Source organism: Poecile atricapillus, chromosome W, assembly GCF_030490865.1.
Source record: "Poecile atricapillus isolate bPoeAtr1 chromosome W, bPoeAtr1.hap1, whole genome shotgun sequence".
NCBI classification, from domain to species: Eukaryota; Metazoa; Chordata; class Aves; order Passeriformes; family Paridae; genus Poecile; species Poecile atricapillus.
This window is the reverse complement of record NC_081288.1, coordinates 106754752-106772890: the sequence shown is the minus strand read 5'-3', so window position 1 is coordinate 106772890 and position 18139 is coordinate 106754752. Positions and strand designations below refer to the sequence as shown.

General features: G+C 46.7%; 1 protein-coding gene across 1 annotated transcript in view; it reads right to left on the bottom strand.

The window, feature by feature from the left end:
- Window positions 1-3152: 3152 nt before the first annotated feature.
- LOC131591504 (mitochondrial nicotinamide adenine dinucleotide transporter SLC25A51-like) overlaps window positions 3153-18139 on the bottom strand; it is a 64483-nt gene continuing 49496 nt past the window's right edge. Inside the window, exon 2 of the mRNA XM_058862293.1 lies at window positions 3153-5962. Coding sequence (XP_058718276.1) covers window positions 5050-5922 — 873 coding nt within the window. The 5' untranslated portion in view covers window positions 5923-5962 and the 3' untranslated portion in view covers window positions 3153-5049. The remainder of the gene's footprint in view (window positions 5963-18139) is intronic.

The following is an 18139-nucleotide window of genomic DNA, read 5'->3' as shown; positions in this document are numbered from 1 at the left end:
AGGATGTCCTTGGTGGTGGTTAGATGTCGCGTCCGGTTGGGTGTCCAAGCCTGATGTGAAAAGCCCCCCTCCCCCGCAAGACCTGCCCCATTTATCGCTTCGCGCGGGGCAGGCTCGCGCAGCTCCCCTAGTTTTTTTTTATTATTGTATTGTTTGCCCTCGCCCCCGCACTGCTCCCTTGGCTAGGATGCCCTGCCGGGCAGTCCCTAGCTAGATGTCCAGGTTGCCTGCAGCGGAAACACAGTGGTTGACGCGCTGGTGATGGTGGAAACTGCGTCACTGCTACAGTAGGCGCTCGTCTCAACTGTTGCGGTGGGATGGCTCTGGACATCCCCATCATCGGCACCTTCCTGGAGCAGGCTTCGATGAGGATGTCTAGTGTCGGGGTTGGGTAGAGAGGCAAACTGAAAATTATCTGTTTACAAATGTCATTGGCATTGGCTTTTGCCACTTCTAATACAAGCTGTTCTTGTAGATTTGCCTCTTCTACTTGCTTCTCTGCCTGGGCTTGCAATCTATTGATAAACTTATTAAAAGGTTCATTAGGGAGCTGGAAAATACTCATTAAATTTATCTGGGGTCCCTCCTCAGGTAATGTATTGAAAACCTTTTCTGCGGCCTCCATGACTTTAATCAGGACAGGCCGGGGTAATGCCCTGGCCTGCTCCTCTGGCTTGTCCCAATTTCCCTCACCGCACAAGTGATCTAAAGTCAGAGGGACTCCATCTATACATCCATCAATACTGTGCAAGAGGCTTGGAAGGATGGTCTCTAATGATCTCTTCCACCCCTGTTTCCACAACCTGAAGTCAGCTGTGGAAAGGAGGCAGGAAAACAGCTCCTTCAGATCACTGGGCACCATTTCGTTCGCAGAAAAGGTAGCTTTTAATAGACCTTTAAAATATTCGCTACCCCTCCCGAACTCCTTCTGTGCCTTGCACAGCTCTCTCTTAGTCTGGAAGGAGAGGGCTTCCCATTCCCGGGACCGCCCACCCCTTCCACTAAAAGTCACCGGTGCGGCAAGGGGGATTTCTACCTGTTCCGGGTTCTGGCTTCCAGGCTTACCACCTCCAGCTCCCAAAGCATGGGAACCGGGTGTGGGACCGTGGGAACCGGAAGAAAAGGCGTGGGAACCAGGAGCCGGAGGGGGCGGGACTGGAGGACCGACTGAGGAGGAGGGCAAGGGGGAGGAGCGGCGATCAGAAAAGGCGGGGTTTAGGTGCATGACTTCAGAGGGGCCCGCCCCTGAGGAGGAGGAGGTTTTCGAGGGGAACTGGGTGGAGTTAGGGTAGGGAGAAAGGGTGGAGTCAGGGAGAAAAGGGTTGTTCTTGGGGGTCTGAAAGGGATTATGGGGAGAAGAGGCACGAGGGAAGGTCCCAGCCATGTGGTCCCCGCCATTTTGTGCCCTCCGGGAGCCCTCTTGAGGGTTAGGAGAGGGGTAGGGGAACACAGGGGAACATTGGAAACTGGGGGAAACTGAGGCACGGGGATCTGAGGGTGAAAACTGGGGACTTGCAACCTGGGAAATGTTTAGCTGAGGGTTTGTAACTGGGGAGACGGGGGAATGGAAAAGTGCTCTGGTAACTTGGCCAGGGCTACCAGGGCAGGGGTTCTGGGAGAGACGTGGGGAGCCAGGGATCCTGTTACCCTTGGGGGAACCCTGAACAGGACAATTTGCCCTGCAGGTCGCTCCACAGGTCTCCCTCAACTCGGGATCAGGGGGAGAGGAACATGGGGATGGGAAAACTGGGGAAACTGGGGCAGTTTGTGGCGTTTGCTCCTGCATAATTTTTTTTTCTTTTATTACGGCAGACTGAATTAAGATAAACAATGTTACAAATTTGTCAGCCGATGTATCTCCTTCATTCACTAACTCTGTTAACTTTATTCCGACTTCATTCCAAAACTCTACGGTGTTTGCTCTGTCTGGGGTGAAGTTGGGGAAATGCAGGAACAGCCATCTCACAAACTGTTTCACCCTCCCACGAGAAAACCGTCTACTCTCTCCTTCAAGGGTACCCACAACTTGGTAGAAAACTCTTTTTTGCTGTGCTGACAGACGTGCGCCCATCTTTCTAACCCCAGTACAGCAGTTCCCACCACCCCCTGCAGCTAAAGGCACACGTAACAAAGTACGGGTCTGAACCGGGCTACCCCACACTCCCTCCCCGAGGGATTCTCAACACACAGCAGGGGGAGCTGCACACCAACACACAGCAGGGGGAGCTGCACACACTTGCACACCCCCTCGTCCCCCACGTGGGGCTACTCACCCAATTCCGGACCGGTGCTGCAGGAGACGTCCACAAACCCCGAGGCGATCGTCGGCACGTCGACGGTTGCCACCTCGATCCCCGGGAGCAGCACTCGACAAAAATGAGTCTGCTCTACCGGGGTAGCTGCCGCTCACAGTCTTTTGTAAAATCCACACAAGTGCGTAGATTCACCGACTTCTCCGGGGGTCTCCACGCCTCACGAGAGGCCCCGCGTTGAGCGTCATCTGTCGCTGCCCGAATCGGCCTCTTTTGCCTCGGCTAGCTGTGGCCGATGTCAGCGGCAGGAGTGGGGAACCAGGCAAGCACTGCGAGGCTCAACCTGGAACCTCCAGAGCTCCTCTGCGCTCTGGCGTTGAGGCTTACAGGGCGACACGGGATGCGGCGAAGGGAGAAAGAGTGCTCAGGCTCCTCCGATTTCCCAGGAACAAGTTTATTCCAACAGGTGCAGGGCTGGGATCACAGGGGAGAGGTCTGAGCCGAGACCCTGGGCACCCCCATGCGCCAGGTTTTAAGGACCGTGGGCGGCTCGTATGGTGACCAATGGGACAACAGCCACGGAGGGGTTATGGGTGGGGATTACAATATGCAGGACCAATGGTAGGGACCCGGGGGGGGGAAAGCAACTGTACAATCAATAGGGCGTCGAGGAAGGGATGATAGGCAGGGAAAGAACTGGAACAAAAGGTGGGGGTTCACATAGATTGACAGGGCTTAGGGGCAGGATTAGGGTGATGGATGGGGAACAATCTGGAAAAATGGGAAGGGTTTACCATGATGGGCACCTGGGGACAAACCATTCTTTATGACCGGGGAGCAACTGGGGTAAACCACCTCTGAACTTAATAAAACCAAGCAATATGGGCGGCAACAGTTATCTGATAACCAAATTAGAAATGCTTGAAGTCTAAGTTATTAGCCACAGAATTCCTTTTATTGTTTTACTGTATTACCACTGATAGTTACACAAGGCCTAAAGCATAGGAAAAGAATAACTAAAAATAGTTTCTGAACCTTCTCCTGCTCCCAATTTCAAAACAAAGAATACTTCATAAACTTTCATGAATAACACACCCCCAAATAAAGGAAAAAAAAAAAGAATTAAGAAAGAATTAAGACACGTGTTTGGTAGTTATGCTTGCTTTCCCTTTAAGGCCTTAAATGCTTATATCCAGAAATCTCACTTTGTCAGTGCTAATATAAAATTCTGTCACAGTACAAATTAAAAAAATATAGTTTGCAAAAGAAAAAGAGCTGTAAATCAAGTAGTTTTCTAATCAAAGGAAGATGTATTACTGTTTGAGCATTACAGAGTGAGATCAGTTTTTTGTTTGCAACAGAAACAAAGCAATACAAAAGCAAAAAACTTAAGTATACCAAATTTGCAAATAGGACTTTCAACAAGTAACACCTTTAAAGCTTGAGATAAAATTCCTGTCACGCTCCTTCCACCTTTCCATTTCAAGGCACACTCATACATAGACACAATCCCACTTTGCACTTGGTCAATTTACACTGAAGTTAAATATTCAGTAGCTATTGATGAATGAGATGATGCTCATGTTAAAGCTGAGTGGTAAAATGGTTAACAAAATAGTTTGTGTAGTCTCAGTTTAAAACTTGAGGTTCAGAAAGAAAGTCATCCTAATAAAAAATTGGTAGCTTCTGTTTAAACTCCTGTGAAAAACAACATTCACTTTCCTGGTAAATTTTTAAATGTTTAATTAAAAAAAAGACAATAGGAGACAAAGACAATAAAACAAAGGGTTAAAATGGCCGGATGCTTGGCTCTCTGCCAAGACCACACCTGGTGTTTTGGAAACACCCTTTTATATACCATTTCTATTGCATCAACTTGATGCATATTCATAGACTTTATGCATATTCAAACTTTTCTATTAACTAGTTTACATTTTCCAGCAACTTTTTAGCATGGCCACTCCATGGGTCCACCTTTTTAGAGCATGCGTGTTTCTTGGCTTGTGATTTTAATCCTTATCACCTTTTAATTTGGGCCTTGGCTCCTTCTTTCCACAGAAGGTGAGTGTTGATAATCAGCAGGGTCCCCATCATCTGTTCACTGGAGGTTATCCTAACTAAGCAGACAGTTCAAACATACTATATCGACTATTACAGCAAAGCCATTTTAATATTATACATGTAGCATTCATCCTAATACTTGCGAAAAGCCAATATTATAATATGTATTTATAACACTCCAAAGATAATTTAGAGCTCCAAGACATTTGGAAGCTTAGTTTTTAACCCTCTGTAGTGTTTCAAACAAGATAATTACCTTTCATTGGCTCCCTCTTTACTTTCAAATTATACAATGTACAACATAAAATTTGATTATTGTGAGTATTGGAAAATGTTGGAAATTATAGAATAAACCACTAGACCAATATACAGATATTTTTTTACTTTGCATTTGTCCAGTTATTCCACTATGGGTAAATTTATCCACCAGCATATAAATACTTTAACTTGTTTAGAAGTATATTGAATTGCATCAAGAATTAGATATATTGCCATTTACCCCATAAATATTCAAGGTTGTTAATAAGACTAATTACATTCCACACTAAGCAGCCACTAAAAAATCATCCGTCTCCCTACTGAGATGTAATGGCTGCTTTGAATTCTCTCCAAGTTTCATGGTACTCCATGTTATTTACAAAAAGTTTCATAAATTAACCTATTTCCAGAGACAAAGTGACCTAAAATGTACAAATACCCAAGTGAATAGAGATGTTTCAAAGGAAGGTAACATTTCTCATAATAGCTTTAGCAGGAATTCATATGTTGCATTGATTATGCCCCAGGACAGGACAGAACGATGGCAATTCAGATGGACTCCTCTGAAAAGATGCATCAATTTTTTATCACGTTCTAGCCATATTGTCACAAAAACTTTTGAAAAAGACTGAAATTCACCACCAATTTGAGATTGCATGCGAGTTTTTACAACATTCATTGGGAAAAACAAGGATCCCAGCATGGCACCCAACAGCCCACCACAGATAAAGTCATTGACCAAGTGAGTGCTATAAGAAGTTGCTTCAGGCAGACATTGTTTGATAGGTCCTCGTAGGCCAAAGAAGAAGATATTACTGCTTCCATTCCGGAGCAGAATAGGCACCAAACCCCGATAATATTCTCTAATCCCATAGACTTTTAGTACCTTGAAAGCCTGGTAAGTGTTTGTAAATTTGTCATGGTGTTTGTAGTCTTGAAGCAAATTCTGGACTCGTTCAAAAGGTGTAAGAAGGGCTTCTGTGGTCCCTGCAAGCACTGCTGCCATGCTGCAAGTTAGAAGTTCAGGTGCACTTGTGTGACTATGTAGCAAGGAGGAGAAATCTTCATACAAGCCAAACATTAGAGCCAGAGTAGTTGTTTTTTGCATTAATGGAGGAAGAATTCCACGATAGAGATTTCGAATTCCATCTTTCTGCAGTTGATGTACTGCGTCCTTTATTTTCAAGCCATACAACTGTTGTCGAAAGAGGACCTTCTGGATGGGAAAGGTGACTATTATATTGGTGAAGGCTGCACAATAGCCACAAAGATAATGTTTACCAGAGTTACTCTTTATGTGATGGCTCATATCTTGCTTTGAATTTGGTGGGACACAATCTTGTGAATCCATCTTTTTTTCCCCCCTCAATATATATCTTAGATTTCTTTTCCTATGTCAAAAAAAAGAAAAATAATGTGAACAAAATGGCATATGACACAGTTTTTTTAGTTTACACACACACACACATTATGTACACACTGTTCAACATCACACTGTGCAGCATTTTACGTCCTGAAGAAAATTCATCAAATTCAGTGGAACAGTGTGACAAACTGTCATCACCTGATGGATGATGCAAAATACACAATTTTCCACATTATATCCAAGGGCTTGAAACACCAGATTTTTTTGCTCCCTTTATGTTTTGTTGATTAGAACCAAACTAAATTAAAACAAATAGACATATGAATGCCTCCAGTGCCACCTTACAAGTGAAAATGTGAGGGAGAAATCACACATTAAGTTGCCAGTACGGTATGTCAAGGAATTCAAACACTGAATGATCTATTCTAACACTAGTAAGATACAATACAAATTACCAAGGTTTTGGAAAACACACACACTACACACAGCTCAGCATTACAAATTCTGACCATTCCTGCCTGTATTTCCCTGTGGCAGACAGAAATAAATAATTTAAATAGGAATTTAATCATCAGCATTAGTTTACTATAGAGTAGTAAAATAATATAGAAATGCTAAAGAATACATTGAGTTCTGCTAGAGCTAAGGTCCTGAGGGACAGTGAAAGGAGTTTCATTAAATAAAACTGAGAATTAGTCCTTAGTAGGTGATACATGATCTGCTATTTGCATAATGTTATGCTCTTCAATGTTTTCTAAGGAACAGCACCATAGAAATCATTTACAAAGGTTAAACATTTTATCCTGATATGAAATCATACCAGTAGTGAGAAATTCACATCAGGGAAGTTGTACCACTTCATCTATACTAATATATATTGTTCTTAAGATCAACTTAGTTCTATCTGCATATAGTAAAATAGCCACATCCACAACTAAGCCACAGTCTTATCTGGCACCCCACTTTTATATTGAGTTATACCAAGTCTGGATAAATGTGTCATTCAGTAATACAACATGTAAACCACAGGATTCATAAGACTTTTGACTAGGCACCAGTTGTGTTGGCAATAGCAACCTGTGGCAAATATCACTTCTGATTTCTTTTGAGAAAAAAAAAAGAGCTCTAACTCAGTTTTATAAGGTACATATTTTCTCATGTAGTTTAAGTAGGTTCTCATGATTATGATTTGAGAATTTGTAATGATCAGGCAATGCAATTTTTCTCAGATGTGTTTATGACAGAACCTTTGTTTTCCGCCTTAATTTTGCAAGGCCCAGCTGTATCACTGCACTGATTTTGGCTGGGATACAGTTAAACTGGGAGGGAACATAGGTGGGACATCTGACCCCAACTGATCAAAGGGATATTCCATACCATATGACATCATGCTTAGGATATAAAGCTGATGGGAAAAATGAATTAATTCCTTGATGTGCTTTATTTGCATTCATGACTTTTGATTTACCATAAAGCACAAGAGCCAGCAATCCCCAGGAACAAGAAATCAGACAATGAAGGCAAGAGACTGGCATGGCTGAGTAGGGACCTGCTGGTAAAACCAAAGGAAAGAAGTAAATTCACAGACAGTGGAAACAAGGACAAGTAACCTGGAAAGAGTATAAAGTTTGGTTGTGTAGGGATGGGGTAAGGAAGGCCAAGGCAAAGCTGGAACCAAACCTGGAAAGGGACACAAAGAATAACAAGAAGGGCTTCTACTGGTACATTAATCAGACTATGTCAATGAGCAGCTGGAGTGAATGGAAATTCCCCTGGGAAGGGATGAGGACCTGACTAGGAGCTTAGGGGTCAGGATTAAAGGGAGGGCAGGGACAGGTCACATTATAGTGGGGGGCTGCTATAGGCATTAATCAGAAAAGGAAGGTCAAAGGTGTAACCCCTGATAAACAGTGCTGGAAAACTCATAACAATGGATGAGAAGGCTGAGGTGCTTAACTTTGTTGCCTCAGTCTTTTATGGCAACCTCTCTCCCCACACCTCTAGAGTGGATGGACAGCAGAATGGGGACTGGGGGAGCAAAGTCCCTCCCACTCTAAGAGAGGATCAGGTTCATGGCTACCTGAGGTACTTGAATGTACATAAGTCTATGGGACCAGATAAGATGCATCCCATAGTCATTGGCTGATGAAGTTTCCAGGACACTCTCCATGATATTCAAAAAGTCATGGCAATTAGGTGAAGTCCCAGGTGACTGGAAAAAGGGAAACATTGTCCCCATCTTTAAAAAGAGCAGAAAGGAGGACCCTGGGAACTAGGGACCTGTCAGACTCACCTCTGTGCCTGAGATCATGGAGCAGATCCTCTGGGAAGCTCTGCTGAGGCACATGGAGGACAGGAGATGATCTGAGATAGCCAGAACAGCTTCACCAAGGGCAAGTCCTGCCTGACCAACCTAGTGGCCTTCTATGATGGAGTGACTCCATCAGTGGACAAGGGAAGGGCTACAGATGTAATTTATCTGGATTTCTGTAAAGCCTTTGACATGGTCCCCTACAACATCCTTCTCTCTAAATTGGAGAGAGATGGATTGGATAGGTGAACTGTTAAAAGGATAAGAATGTGGTTTGACAGTCACATCCAGAGGGCAGTGGTCAGTGGCTCAGAGTTCAGATGGAGATCAGTGACAAGTGGTGTCCCTCAGGAGTCTGTATTAGGACCAGTGCTATTTAATATTTTCATTAATGCCATAGACAAAGGGATCGAGTGCACCCTCAGCAAATTTGCAGATGACACCAAGCTGAGTGGTGTGGTTAACACACCTGAAGGTTGGGATGCCATCCAGAGGGACATGGACAAGGTTGAGGAGTGGGTCCATGGGAATCTCATGAGGTTTAATAAGAACAAGTGCAAAGTGCTGCACCTGAGTTGAGGCAACTCCTGGTATTAATCCCGGCTGGGGGATGAACAGATAGAGAGCAGTCCTGCTGAGAAGGACTTAGGGGTGCTGGTGGATGAGAGGATGGACATCAGCTGTCAATGTGTGTGTTCACAGCCCAGAAAGCCAATCATGTCATGGGCTGCATCCAAAGCACTGTGGCCAGCAGGGCGAGGGAGGGGATTCTGCCCTTCTACTCTGGTGAAACCCTACCTGAAGTGTTGCATCCAGCCCTGAGGTCCTTAGCACAGGAAGAACGTTGAGATGTTGGAGCAAGTCCAGAGAAGTCCACCAAGATGATTAGAGGGATGGAGCACCTCCACTATGAGGAAAGGCTGAGAGAATTAGGATTGTTCAGCCTGGAAAAGAGAAGGCTTTAGGGTGACCTAATTGTGGACTTCCAGTACCTGAAGGGGGCCTACAAGAAAGATGGAGAGAAACTTTTTCCAAGGGTATGTGGTGATAGGACAAGGGGGAATGGCTTCAAACTGAGAGAGTATGCTTATATTAGATGTTGAGAAGAAAAACTTTACTATGAGAGTGGTGAGGCACTGGTACAGGTTGTCCAGAGAAATTGTGGATGCCTGTTGGGGGTTAGGTGTCCTTCTTTTAGTTCTTTTAGTTACCTGTGGAATTTTTACCCATTAGTTGTGGGGAAAACCTAACTGTGGGTACTTGGTGGATACTTGAAAAACACAAAGATTTCGGCCGGGGCCCAGAGGGGGGAAGGGGGCAGGAAAAGGGGAGGACGGGGACAGTTTGGTGGGCTTCTTTTGGCTTTGGAGAAGGACACTTTGGGCGTGCAGAGCTGTTGTGGTGGGGAGAAGGGAATTTTGCCATCACCCAAACGGAGCTGCTGCTTCTTCATCTCCTTCTTCCCTCTTCGTTGGTGGCCTCACACCCCTTATCCTGCCAGGATGTGTGGCAGTGCCAGCCACCACCGTGGAGCTGCTGATACACCTCAGCCACCAGCCCAGGATGTCAGCTCATCCCTGCTGTTCCAGCTAAGTCTTCCTCAGAGCCCTGCAAGAGCACCGGGACTGCCCACCCAAGGGGGTTTGTGAAGTACAGCCTCTACTCCATCCCTTCCCGTCTCGGCTGAGAAGGCTGTCACGGGGTCCCTGGTTCTGTTTTCTTGCTAACGCTGTAGTTATTGTTGTTTGCTGGCCTTGTTATAAATACTAGTAAAGAACTGTTATTCCTATCCCCAAATCTCTGCCTGGGATCCCTTTTATCTCAAAATTATAATAATTCGGAGGGAGTGGGTCTACATTTTTCATTCCAAGGGAGGCTCCTGACCTCCCTAGCAGACACCTGTCTTCCAAAACTGAGACAGATTTTGGTGCCCAATGGTGGGGCCTGAGGGCACTGAGAGAAAAAGGGCAAAAAAGGAATAACAGTTCTTAAATAACCTAACTTTTGTGTGCTGGATTTAGAAACCTTGTTAGGTAGAACCATGTTGTTTAGCTTACCCAGGTTTGGGTGGCATGTGGTCACAGCTATATTTCTCCCATTTGCTGCAACTTACCTAAATATGGGTCCTATAACTAAGGCTACTGTGGCTATTATCCAGTTTGTTTTGTGGGTTGATAAGGTGAGGAATTCATGGATGTCTAACTTCCTCTGGAGAGCGGGCTCATGGATTCAGAGCTATCACACACTAACTGGATGGTTTTGGGGTTGCTTTAATAATGGTACCTACTGGGAGAAAATGACAGCTGGGGAAATTTTCTCCCAACCTTTCACCCAGTTCCTTGGGCCTACCCCACCAGATTTTGAAGGGTTAAAATCTTCTCTGAATGCTAAGGACATCATACAGTGGCTGGTGTTGCTGATGTGCCTGTTCTACATAACATTCAGAGATAAAGGGAAATTGACTGGGATAAGCACCCTGACACCTACCCCAGAGACTAGGGATGCTGCCCCAGAACCTGACACAGCCCCAAAGACTAGGGGTGCTGCCCCAGAGCCTGCCCCTGCCCCACAGCCCACCTCAGAAATGAACCACCCAGAGTGGGTGGGGGTTCTGGTGAGGGAGATGTGTGAGATGGGCCAGAAGCTAGACTGCATTTCCTCAGCTGCTGGGAAACCCTCCCTGTTCCTTGAAGAGGGAGAGTCTGATGGTGCAGCAGTGGAACCCACAGACGTTACAACTCTCCAGGTTCCAGATGAACCACAAGGGCAGTCACAGCCAGCAGCAGTTGCCCCTGTGGAAACGAGGAAGTCTAAGATGAAATCACAGCACCCTGTTGATAAGGATAAGAAAGGAGGGCCTTCACAACCAGCAGGGGAGCCAGAAGTTGAAATCATTACAGAGTCCCTGACATATGACTGTCTCTGTAATTTGCAAAAAGACATTGCGAGGCGGGGGCGTGAGGCTTATACAACCTGGTTACTTCGGGTCTGGGACCTTATGGGTACAGGCGTGCAACTGGATGGTGGTGAGGCAAGGAATGTGGGACCCTTGACCCAGGACTCAGGTGTGAATCAGGTATTCGTCAGGGAGCAAGGGCCCCTTTCCCTCTGGGAGCGGCTTTTGATGAGTGTAAGAGAGAGGTTTGTCCACAGAGAGAGAATGGAAGAGCACTATCATAGAAGGGACTGGAAAACCATTGAGGAAGGGATCCAACAGCTGAGAGAAGTGGAGATATTAGAGGTCCTTTTTGGGAGGGGTGGACAGCATGATAATGACCCTGACAAAGTCAGGTGCACTGGGCAGATGTTGTGGAGTCTGGCAAATCTAGGGCCACATGAATACACCACCTATATTGTACTGATTAACACTGATAACAGCCGAGAGACGGTGGGTTCTGTTGCCACCAAGCTTAGAAATTACAAGAGTACGGTCCATGGCCCGCTGCAGGCTCAAGTCTCTTCTGTGATTAAGAAACTCAAAGAGGAGATGAGGGAAATGAAGGACGAGATGAGGAAAAGCAGTTCCCATATAGCACCAGTGTGAGTCACAAGCCCCAAACTCCAAGCCCAGTGTCCCCCAGCTAGAGAGAGAGGGTACACCTCACGAACTGAGCTGTGGTTCTTTCTATGTGACCATGGGGAAGACATGGGAAAGTGGGATGGGAAACCCACTTCTGTCCCGGCAGCACGAGTGCGTCAACTCAGGGAGGGAACCATTAACCAGAAAGGTTCCACTAAAGTGAAGGTAGCCTCAACCTCCCGTGACCAAACTGCCAGATATTACAGAAAAGAGGATGATCCCCTTGAAGGAACCTCTAGCATGTATGCCCAGGGAGGAGAGGATGACCAGTGCTAGAGGGGCCCTGCCTCTAGCCAGGAAGAGGCACGGGAAAACTGGGTCTTTTGGACGGTGTGTGGATCCGATGGCCTGGCACATCAGAGCCACAAAAATACGAAGCTTTAGTTGATACTGGTGCACAGTGTACCCTAATGCCATCAGGACATGTGGGGGCAGAACCTGTTTCCATTGCTGGGGTGATGGGGGGATGGCAGCAATTGACTCTGTTGGAAGCTGAGGTGAACCGGACTGGGAAAGAGTGGCAGAAACATCCCATTGTGACTGGCCCAGAGGCCCCGTGTATTCTGGGCATAGACTTCCTTCGAAATGGCTATTACAAAGACCCAAAGGGACTCAGGTGGGCTTTTGGAATAGCTGCTGCGGAGGCAGAGGACATTAAGCAATTGAACACCTTGCCTGGACTATCAGAGAACCCATCTGCAGTAGGACTCCTGAAAGTGGAAGAACAGTGAGTACCGATTGCCACCTCAACGGTGCACCGCCGGCAGTATAGGACAAATCGAGATGCTGTGATCCCCATCCACAAGATGATCCGAGAACTGGAGAGCCAAGGGGTGGTCAGCAAAACCCACTCACCCTTCAACAGCCCCATCTGGCCTGTGCGCAAGTCTGACAGAGAATGGAGATTGACTGGGGACTATCGTGGCTTGAAAGAAGTGACTCCACTGCTGAGTGCTGCTGTGCCCGACATGCCTGAGCTCCAGTACGAGCTGGAGTCCAAGGCAGCGAAGTGGTATGCCACTATTGACATTGCTAATGCATTTTTCTCCATTCCCCTGGCAGCAGAATGTAGGCCTCAGTTTGCCTTCACGTGGAGGGAAGTGCAGTACACTTGCAACCGACTGCCCCAGGGGTGGAAGCACAGCCCCACCATCTGCCATGGACTGATCCAGGCTGCCCTGGAAAAGGGTGAGACTCCAGAACATCTGCAGTACATTGATGACATCATTGTGTGGGGGAACACGGCAGTGGAAGTATTTGAGAAAGGAGAAAAGATCATCCAGATTCTGCTAAAAGCCGGCTTCGCCATCAAGAAGAGCAAAGTCAAAGGACCTGCTCGAGAGATCCAGTTCCTGGGGGTAAAGTGGTGTCATGGGGTGGCTTTACCTTTAAGATAGCTTTGGGAGCTAAGGAAATTGAAGCTGCTGGTGGCTGATGGGAGTCTTTCCTCCTGACCAATTATCAGTCATTTCTAAGAATTGACAGCAGTTTTGACCATTAAAAAGTTAAGTCAACCTGTGAACACCTCCTTAAGATGCAAAGTCAGAGCACTCTTGTTCTCTTTGTTTTCTGGCTGTGAAAGGTAACAGAGCTCCAGCTGGCCTCCTGTTCCCTGCCTGGGCCATGCGGCCCGGGCAGGAGCTGGGCTGGGCCCAGAGGCTCCCGGCTGGGAGATGGGGCCTGCGGGGCTTGCTCCGGGCTCTGGCCGGGCCAGGCCGGTCCCTGGATCGGCTGCAGGCTTTTTTTTTCTGTGACTGAATTCACCAGAGACTACCAAGAAAGGAAAAAAAAAGCTCTTGACCTGCGGCGTGCTGAGACAGGGACCACACTCTCCACAGCAGCCATGAAGAAAATTCCATCGCAGACAACTCCAGCTGCTCCTCCAGCAGAGGTCACAGAAAGCCTGTGCAAGATTTTAACCTTTTCATTACCTAGATGAGACTTGCAGATTAATCCTTTTATCCAGAGAGAGAAAAAGAGAGTAATCAACATGTAAAGAGACTTTATAAACTATCAGAGACAGTAAAGAAAAGAAGCTTCAGAAAAGGTAGAGAATAAGGAGATGCTTTATAAGCTGAAATATTTTTCTGTTTGTCGTGGTTTTTGAACCAGTAATTAACAAAAAGGGGAAAAAGGAATTATTTATTTCTTGCTGTGAGATATGGATTAAAACAAGAGCAAAGCAGGCATAAAACTTAAAAGGAATAAAGAAAGTTTATTGAAAGTTATTAAACTGCTTTAAAACCACAACAAGTGGCAAGACGGACGGCATCAGATTCCCACTGAGGTCATCAATAAGATCACTGCAATGTCTCCACCGACCAGCAAGAAGGAAATGCAAGCTTTCCAAGGCACCATAGGTTTTTGGAGGATGCACATTCCTGAGTACAGCCAGATCGTGAGCCCTCTCTACCTGAAAAAAGAATGATTTCCACTGGGGCCCTGAACAGCAACAAGCCTTTGCCCAAATCAAACAGGAGATTGCTCATGCAGTAGCCCTTGGCCCAGTCAGAACAGGACCAGATATGAAGAACGTGCACTACTCAACAATGGCTTGTCCCGGAGTCTTTGGCAGAAGGTGCTTGGTGAGACTCAGGGTCGACCACTGGGATTCTGGAGCCGAAGCTACAGAGGGTCCGAAGCCAACTACACTCCCACAGAGAAGGAAATTTTTAGCTGCCTATGAAGGAGTTCAAGATGCCTCAGAGGTGATTGGCACAGAAGCACAACTCCTCCTGGCACCCTGACTACCAGTGCTGGGGTGGATGTTCAAAGCAGAGGTTCCTGCTACCCACATGCTACATGGAGCAAGTGGATTGCCCTCATCACGCAGCGCGCCCGTATTGGAAACCCAAATTGCCCTGGGATTTTGGCGATAATTACAAACTGGCCGGAAGGTGAAAACTTTGGTCTCACTGATGAAGAAGAGCAAGAACAAGTGACACGGGCTGAAGAAGCTCCACCGTACAACCAACTGCCAGCAGAAGAAACATGCTATGCTCTGTTCACTGATGGTTCCTGTCGCATCGTAGGGATGAACCGGAAGTGGAAAGCAGCCGTATAGAGCCCCACATGACAGGTCGCAGAAGCTACTGAAGGAGAGGGTGGATCAAGTCAACTTGCTGAACTCAAAGCTGTTCAACTGGCCCTGGATATTGCTGAAAGAGAGAAGTGGCCAAAGCTCTACCTCTACACTGATTCATGGATGGTAGCCAATGCTCTGAAGGGGATGGCTGGAAAGGTGGAAAAGAGCTAATTGTCAGTGTGGGGGAAAGCCAATCTGGGCTGCTGATGAGTGGAAAGACATTGCTACCAGGGTAGAGAAACTGTCTGTGAAAGTCCATCATGTAGATGCCCATGTCCCCAAGAGTCGGGCTAATGAAGAGCACCGAAACAATGAGCAGGTGGATCAGGCTGCAAAGATACAAGTGTCAAAGGTAGACTTAGATTGGCAACACAAGGGAGAGTTGTTCTTAGCTCAATGGGCCCATGATGCCTCAGGTCATCAGGGTAGAGATGCCACCTATAAGTGGGCACAAGACCGAGGGGTGGATCTAACCATGGACAGCATTTCTCAGGTTATTCATGACTGTGAGACGTGTGCCGCGATCAAGCAGGCAAAGGGGCTGAAGCCGCTATTGTATGGTGGGCGTTGGTCCAAATATAAGTATGGGGAGGCCTGGCGGATTGACTACATCACACTGCCCCAAACTCGCCAAGGCAAGCGCTACGTGCTCACGATGGTAGAAGCCACCACAGGATGGTTGGAAACCTACCCTGTGCCTCATGCCACTGCCCGTAACACCATCCTGTGACTTGAAAAGTAGGTCCTTTGGAGGCATGGTACCCCTGAAAGGATTGAGTCAGACAATGGGACTCATTTCAAGAACAGCCTTATAAACAGATGGGCTAGGGAACATGGCATTGAGTGGGTGTATCATATCCCCTACCATGCACCCACTGCTGGAAAAGTTGAACGGTGCAATGGCCTGCTTAAAACCAGCTTGAAGGCACTGGGTGGGGGGACTTTCAAGAACTGGGAGATTAATTTAGCAAAAGCCATATGGTTAGTGAACACCCAAGGTTCCACTAACCGAGCAGGCCCTGCCCAATCTGAGCCCTTTAGAACAACAGATGGAGATAAAGTTCCAGTAGTACATATGAGAGGTATGCTGGGAAAAACTGTTTGGGTTAATTCTGCCTCCAGCAAAGACAATCCCATCCATGGGGTTGTCTTTGCTCAGGGACCGGGTTGCACTTTGGTGGGTGAGGCAAAAGGATGGAGAGACCTGGTACATACCTCAAGGAGACCTTGTTTTAAGGTGAACTACCCATGACACTGTGCTTGTATCTGTATCTGCATGTACATATGTATATAGTTAAAGTAGTGTGTGTTTGTGTATAATTTAAAGGTTTAATATTTGATGTAACATTCTGGTATGGGAAAAAATTCGGGGTGGATAATGTTGGGGGTTAGGTGTCTTTTTTTTCTTTTAGTTCTTTTAGTTACCTGTGGAATTTTTACCCATTAGTTACTGTGGGTACTTGGTGGATACTTGAAGAACACAAAAAGGTCGGCTGGGCCCAGGAGGAGAAGGGGGCAGGAAAAGGGGGGGGGAGGGCGGGAACAGTTTGGCGGGCTTCTTTTGGCTTTGGAGAAGAACACTTTGGGCGCGCAGAGCTGTTGCGGTAGAAAGAAGGGAATTTTGCCATCACCCAGACGGAGCTGTTGCTTCTTCATCTCCTTCTTCCCTCTTCATTGGTGGCCTCACACCCCTTATCCTGCCAGGATGTGTGGCAGTGCCAGCCACCACTGCAGAGCTGCTGATACACCTCAGCCACCAGCCCAGGATGTCAGCTCATCCCTGCTGTTCCAGCTAAGTCTTCCTCAGAGCCCTGCAAGAGCACCGGGACTGCCCACCCGAGGGGGTTTGTGAAGCAAAGCCTCTACTCCATCCCTTCCCGTCTCGGCTGAGAAGGCTGTCACGGGGTCCTTAGTTTCTGGTTTTTTTTTCTTGCTAATGCTGTAGTTATTGATGTTTGCTTGCCTTGTTATAAATACTAGTAAAGAACTGTAATTCTTATTCCCAGATCTCTGCCTGGGATCCCTTTTATTTCAGAATTATAATAATTCGGAGGGAGGGGGTCTACATTTTTCATTCCAAGGGAGGCTCCTGCCCTCCCTCGCAGACATTCGTCTTCCAAAACCAAGACAATGCCCCATCAATAGAGAGGTATTCAAGGCTGGGTTGGATGGGGGTCTCAGCAAACTGATCTAGTGAAAGGTTCCCTGCCCATGGCAGAGGGGTTGGAACTAGATCATCTTTAAGCTCCCTTCCAACCCAAGCCATTGTATGATTCTATGATTAAACTCTCTTTATCTCAACCCATGAGGTTTCCCACTTTTAGTCCTCTGATTGTCCCTCCATCCCACTCAGTGGTTCAGTGAGTGAGTGGCTGCATGGTGCTTGGATGCAGGCTGGATTTAAACCATGGCAGCCTTTTTTGGTGCCCGATGAGGGGCTCAAAAGGGTTCAGGATAATAATGATGCATTTGATTGGGATGTCATCCTGGGGTGACTTTATGATGATTTTATGTCCAATCGATTTGTTTATGTTACATATTAAGTTCTGCACCTTTAAGACTGGCTCTGAGAGCGAAGCGGGGGGAAGAAGAAGGGCACACACAGTTTGTGTTCAGAAAGAGCACTCACTCCCCCGCATCCTGCTTCTGGACTGTGTTGTCTGCAGTATAGACAGACAGCAAAACAGAACTCTCCTTTGCTTTTAGTTACTTTTTAGGTAGCTGAAGCAGAGAAGTTCCCCAGACTGGCTCTTTTCCCTTTTTCTTAGATCTGTTCAAACCTGCTCTAGACTGAAAACCCAGACAAACCCTGGGAGCTCACGCCTGAGAGGAATGATAGGTTTGTCTTTACAAACAAGCTGTGGGTCAGTTGATAAGGTGTACTATCAGTGAGAGACGACAGAAACAATGGGATGGATTCCAGCAGAAGATCAAAGGGGCACTAAAAGAACACTATGAATTCTATAAAAGTTAAGAAGAGATTATGCATGGGGGGGGGGGGGGGGGGGAAAGGTATCACCGCCGGTATCAGGCGTTCCGGGAAGCCTGTACCTCTCAAGTACCTCAGCCTATGGGGAAAGAGAGAAGGGACAAGCGGCCGGGAATTAGGATAAAAAGGAGGCTGCGCCCTCCAAAAATTTGAGAGACCCCAGGGGAATGCCCCATGGCCTCTCCCTTTATTCGAATAAAGAAAAAGGACTCCTCTGTCTCCTTTTTGGACATAAAC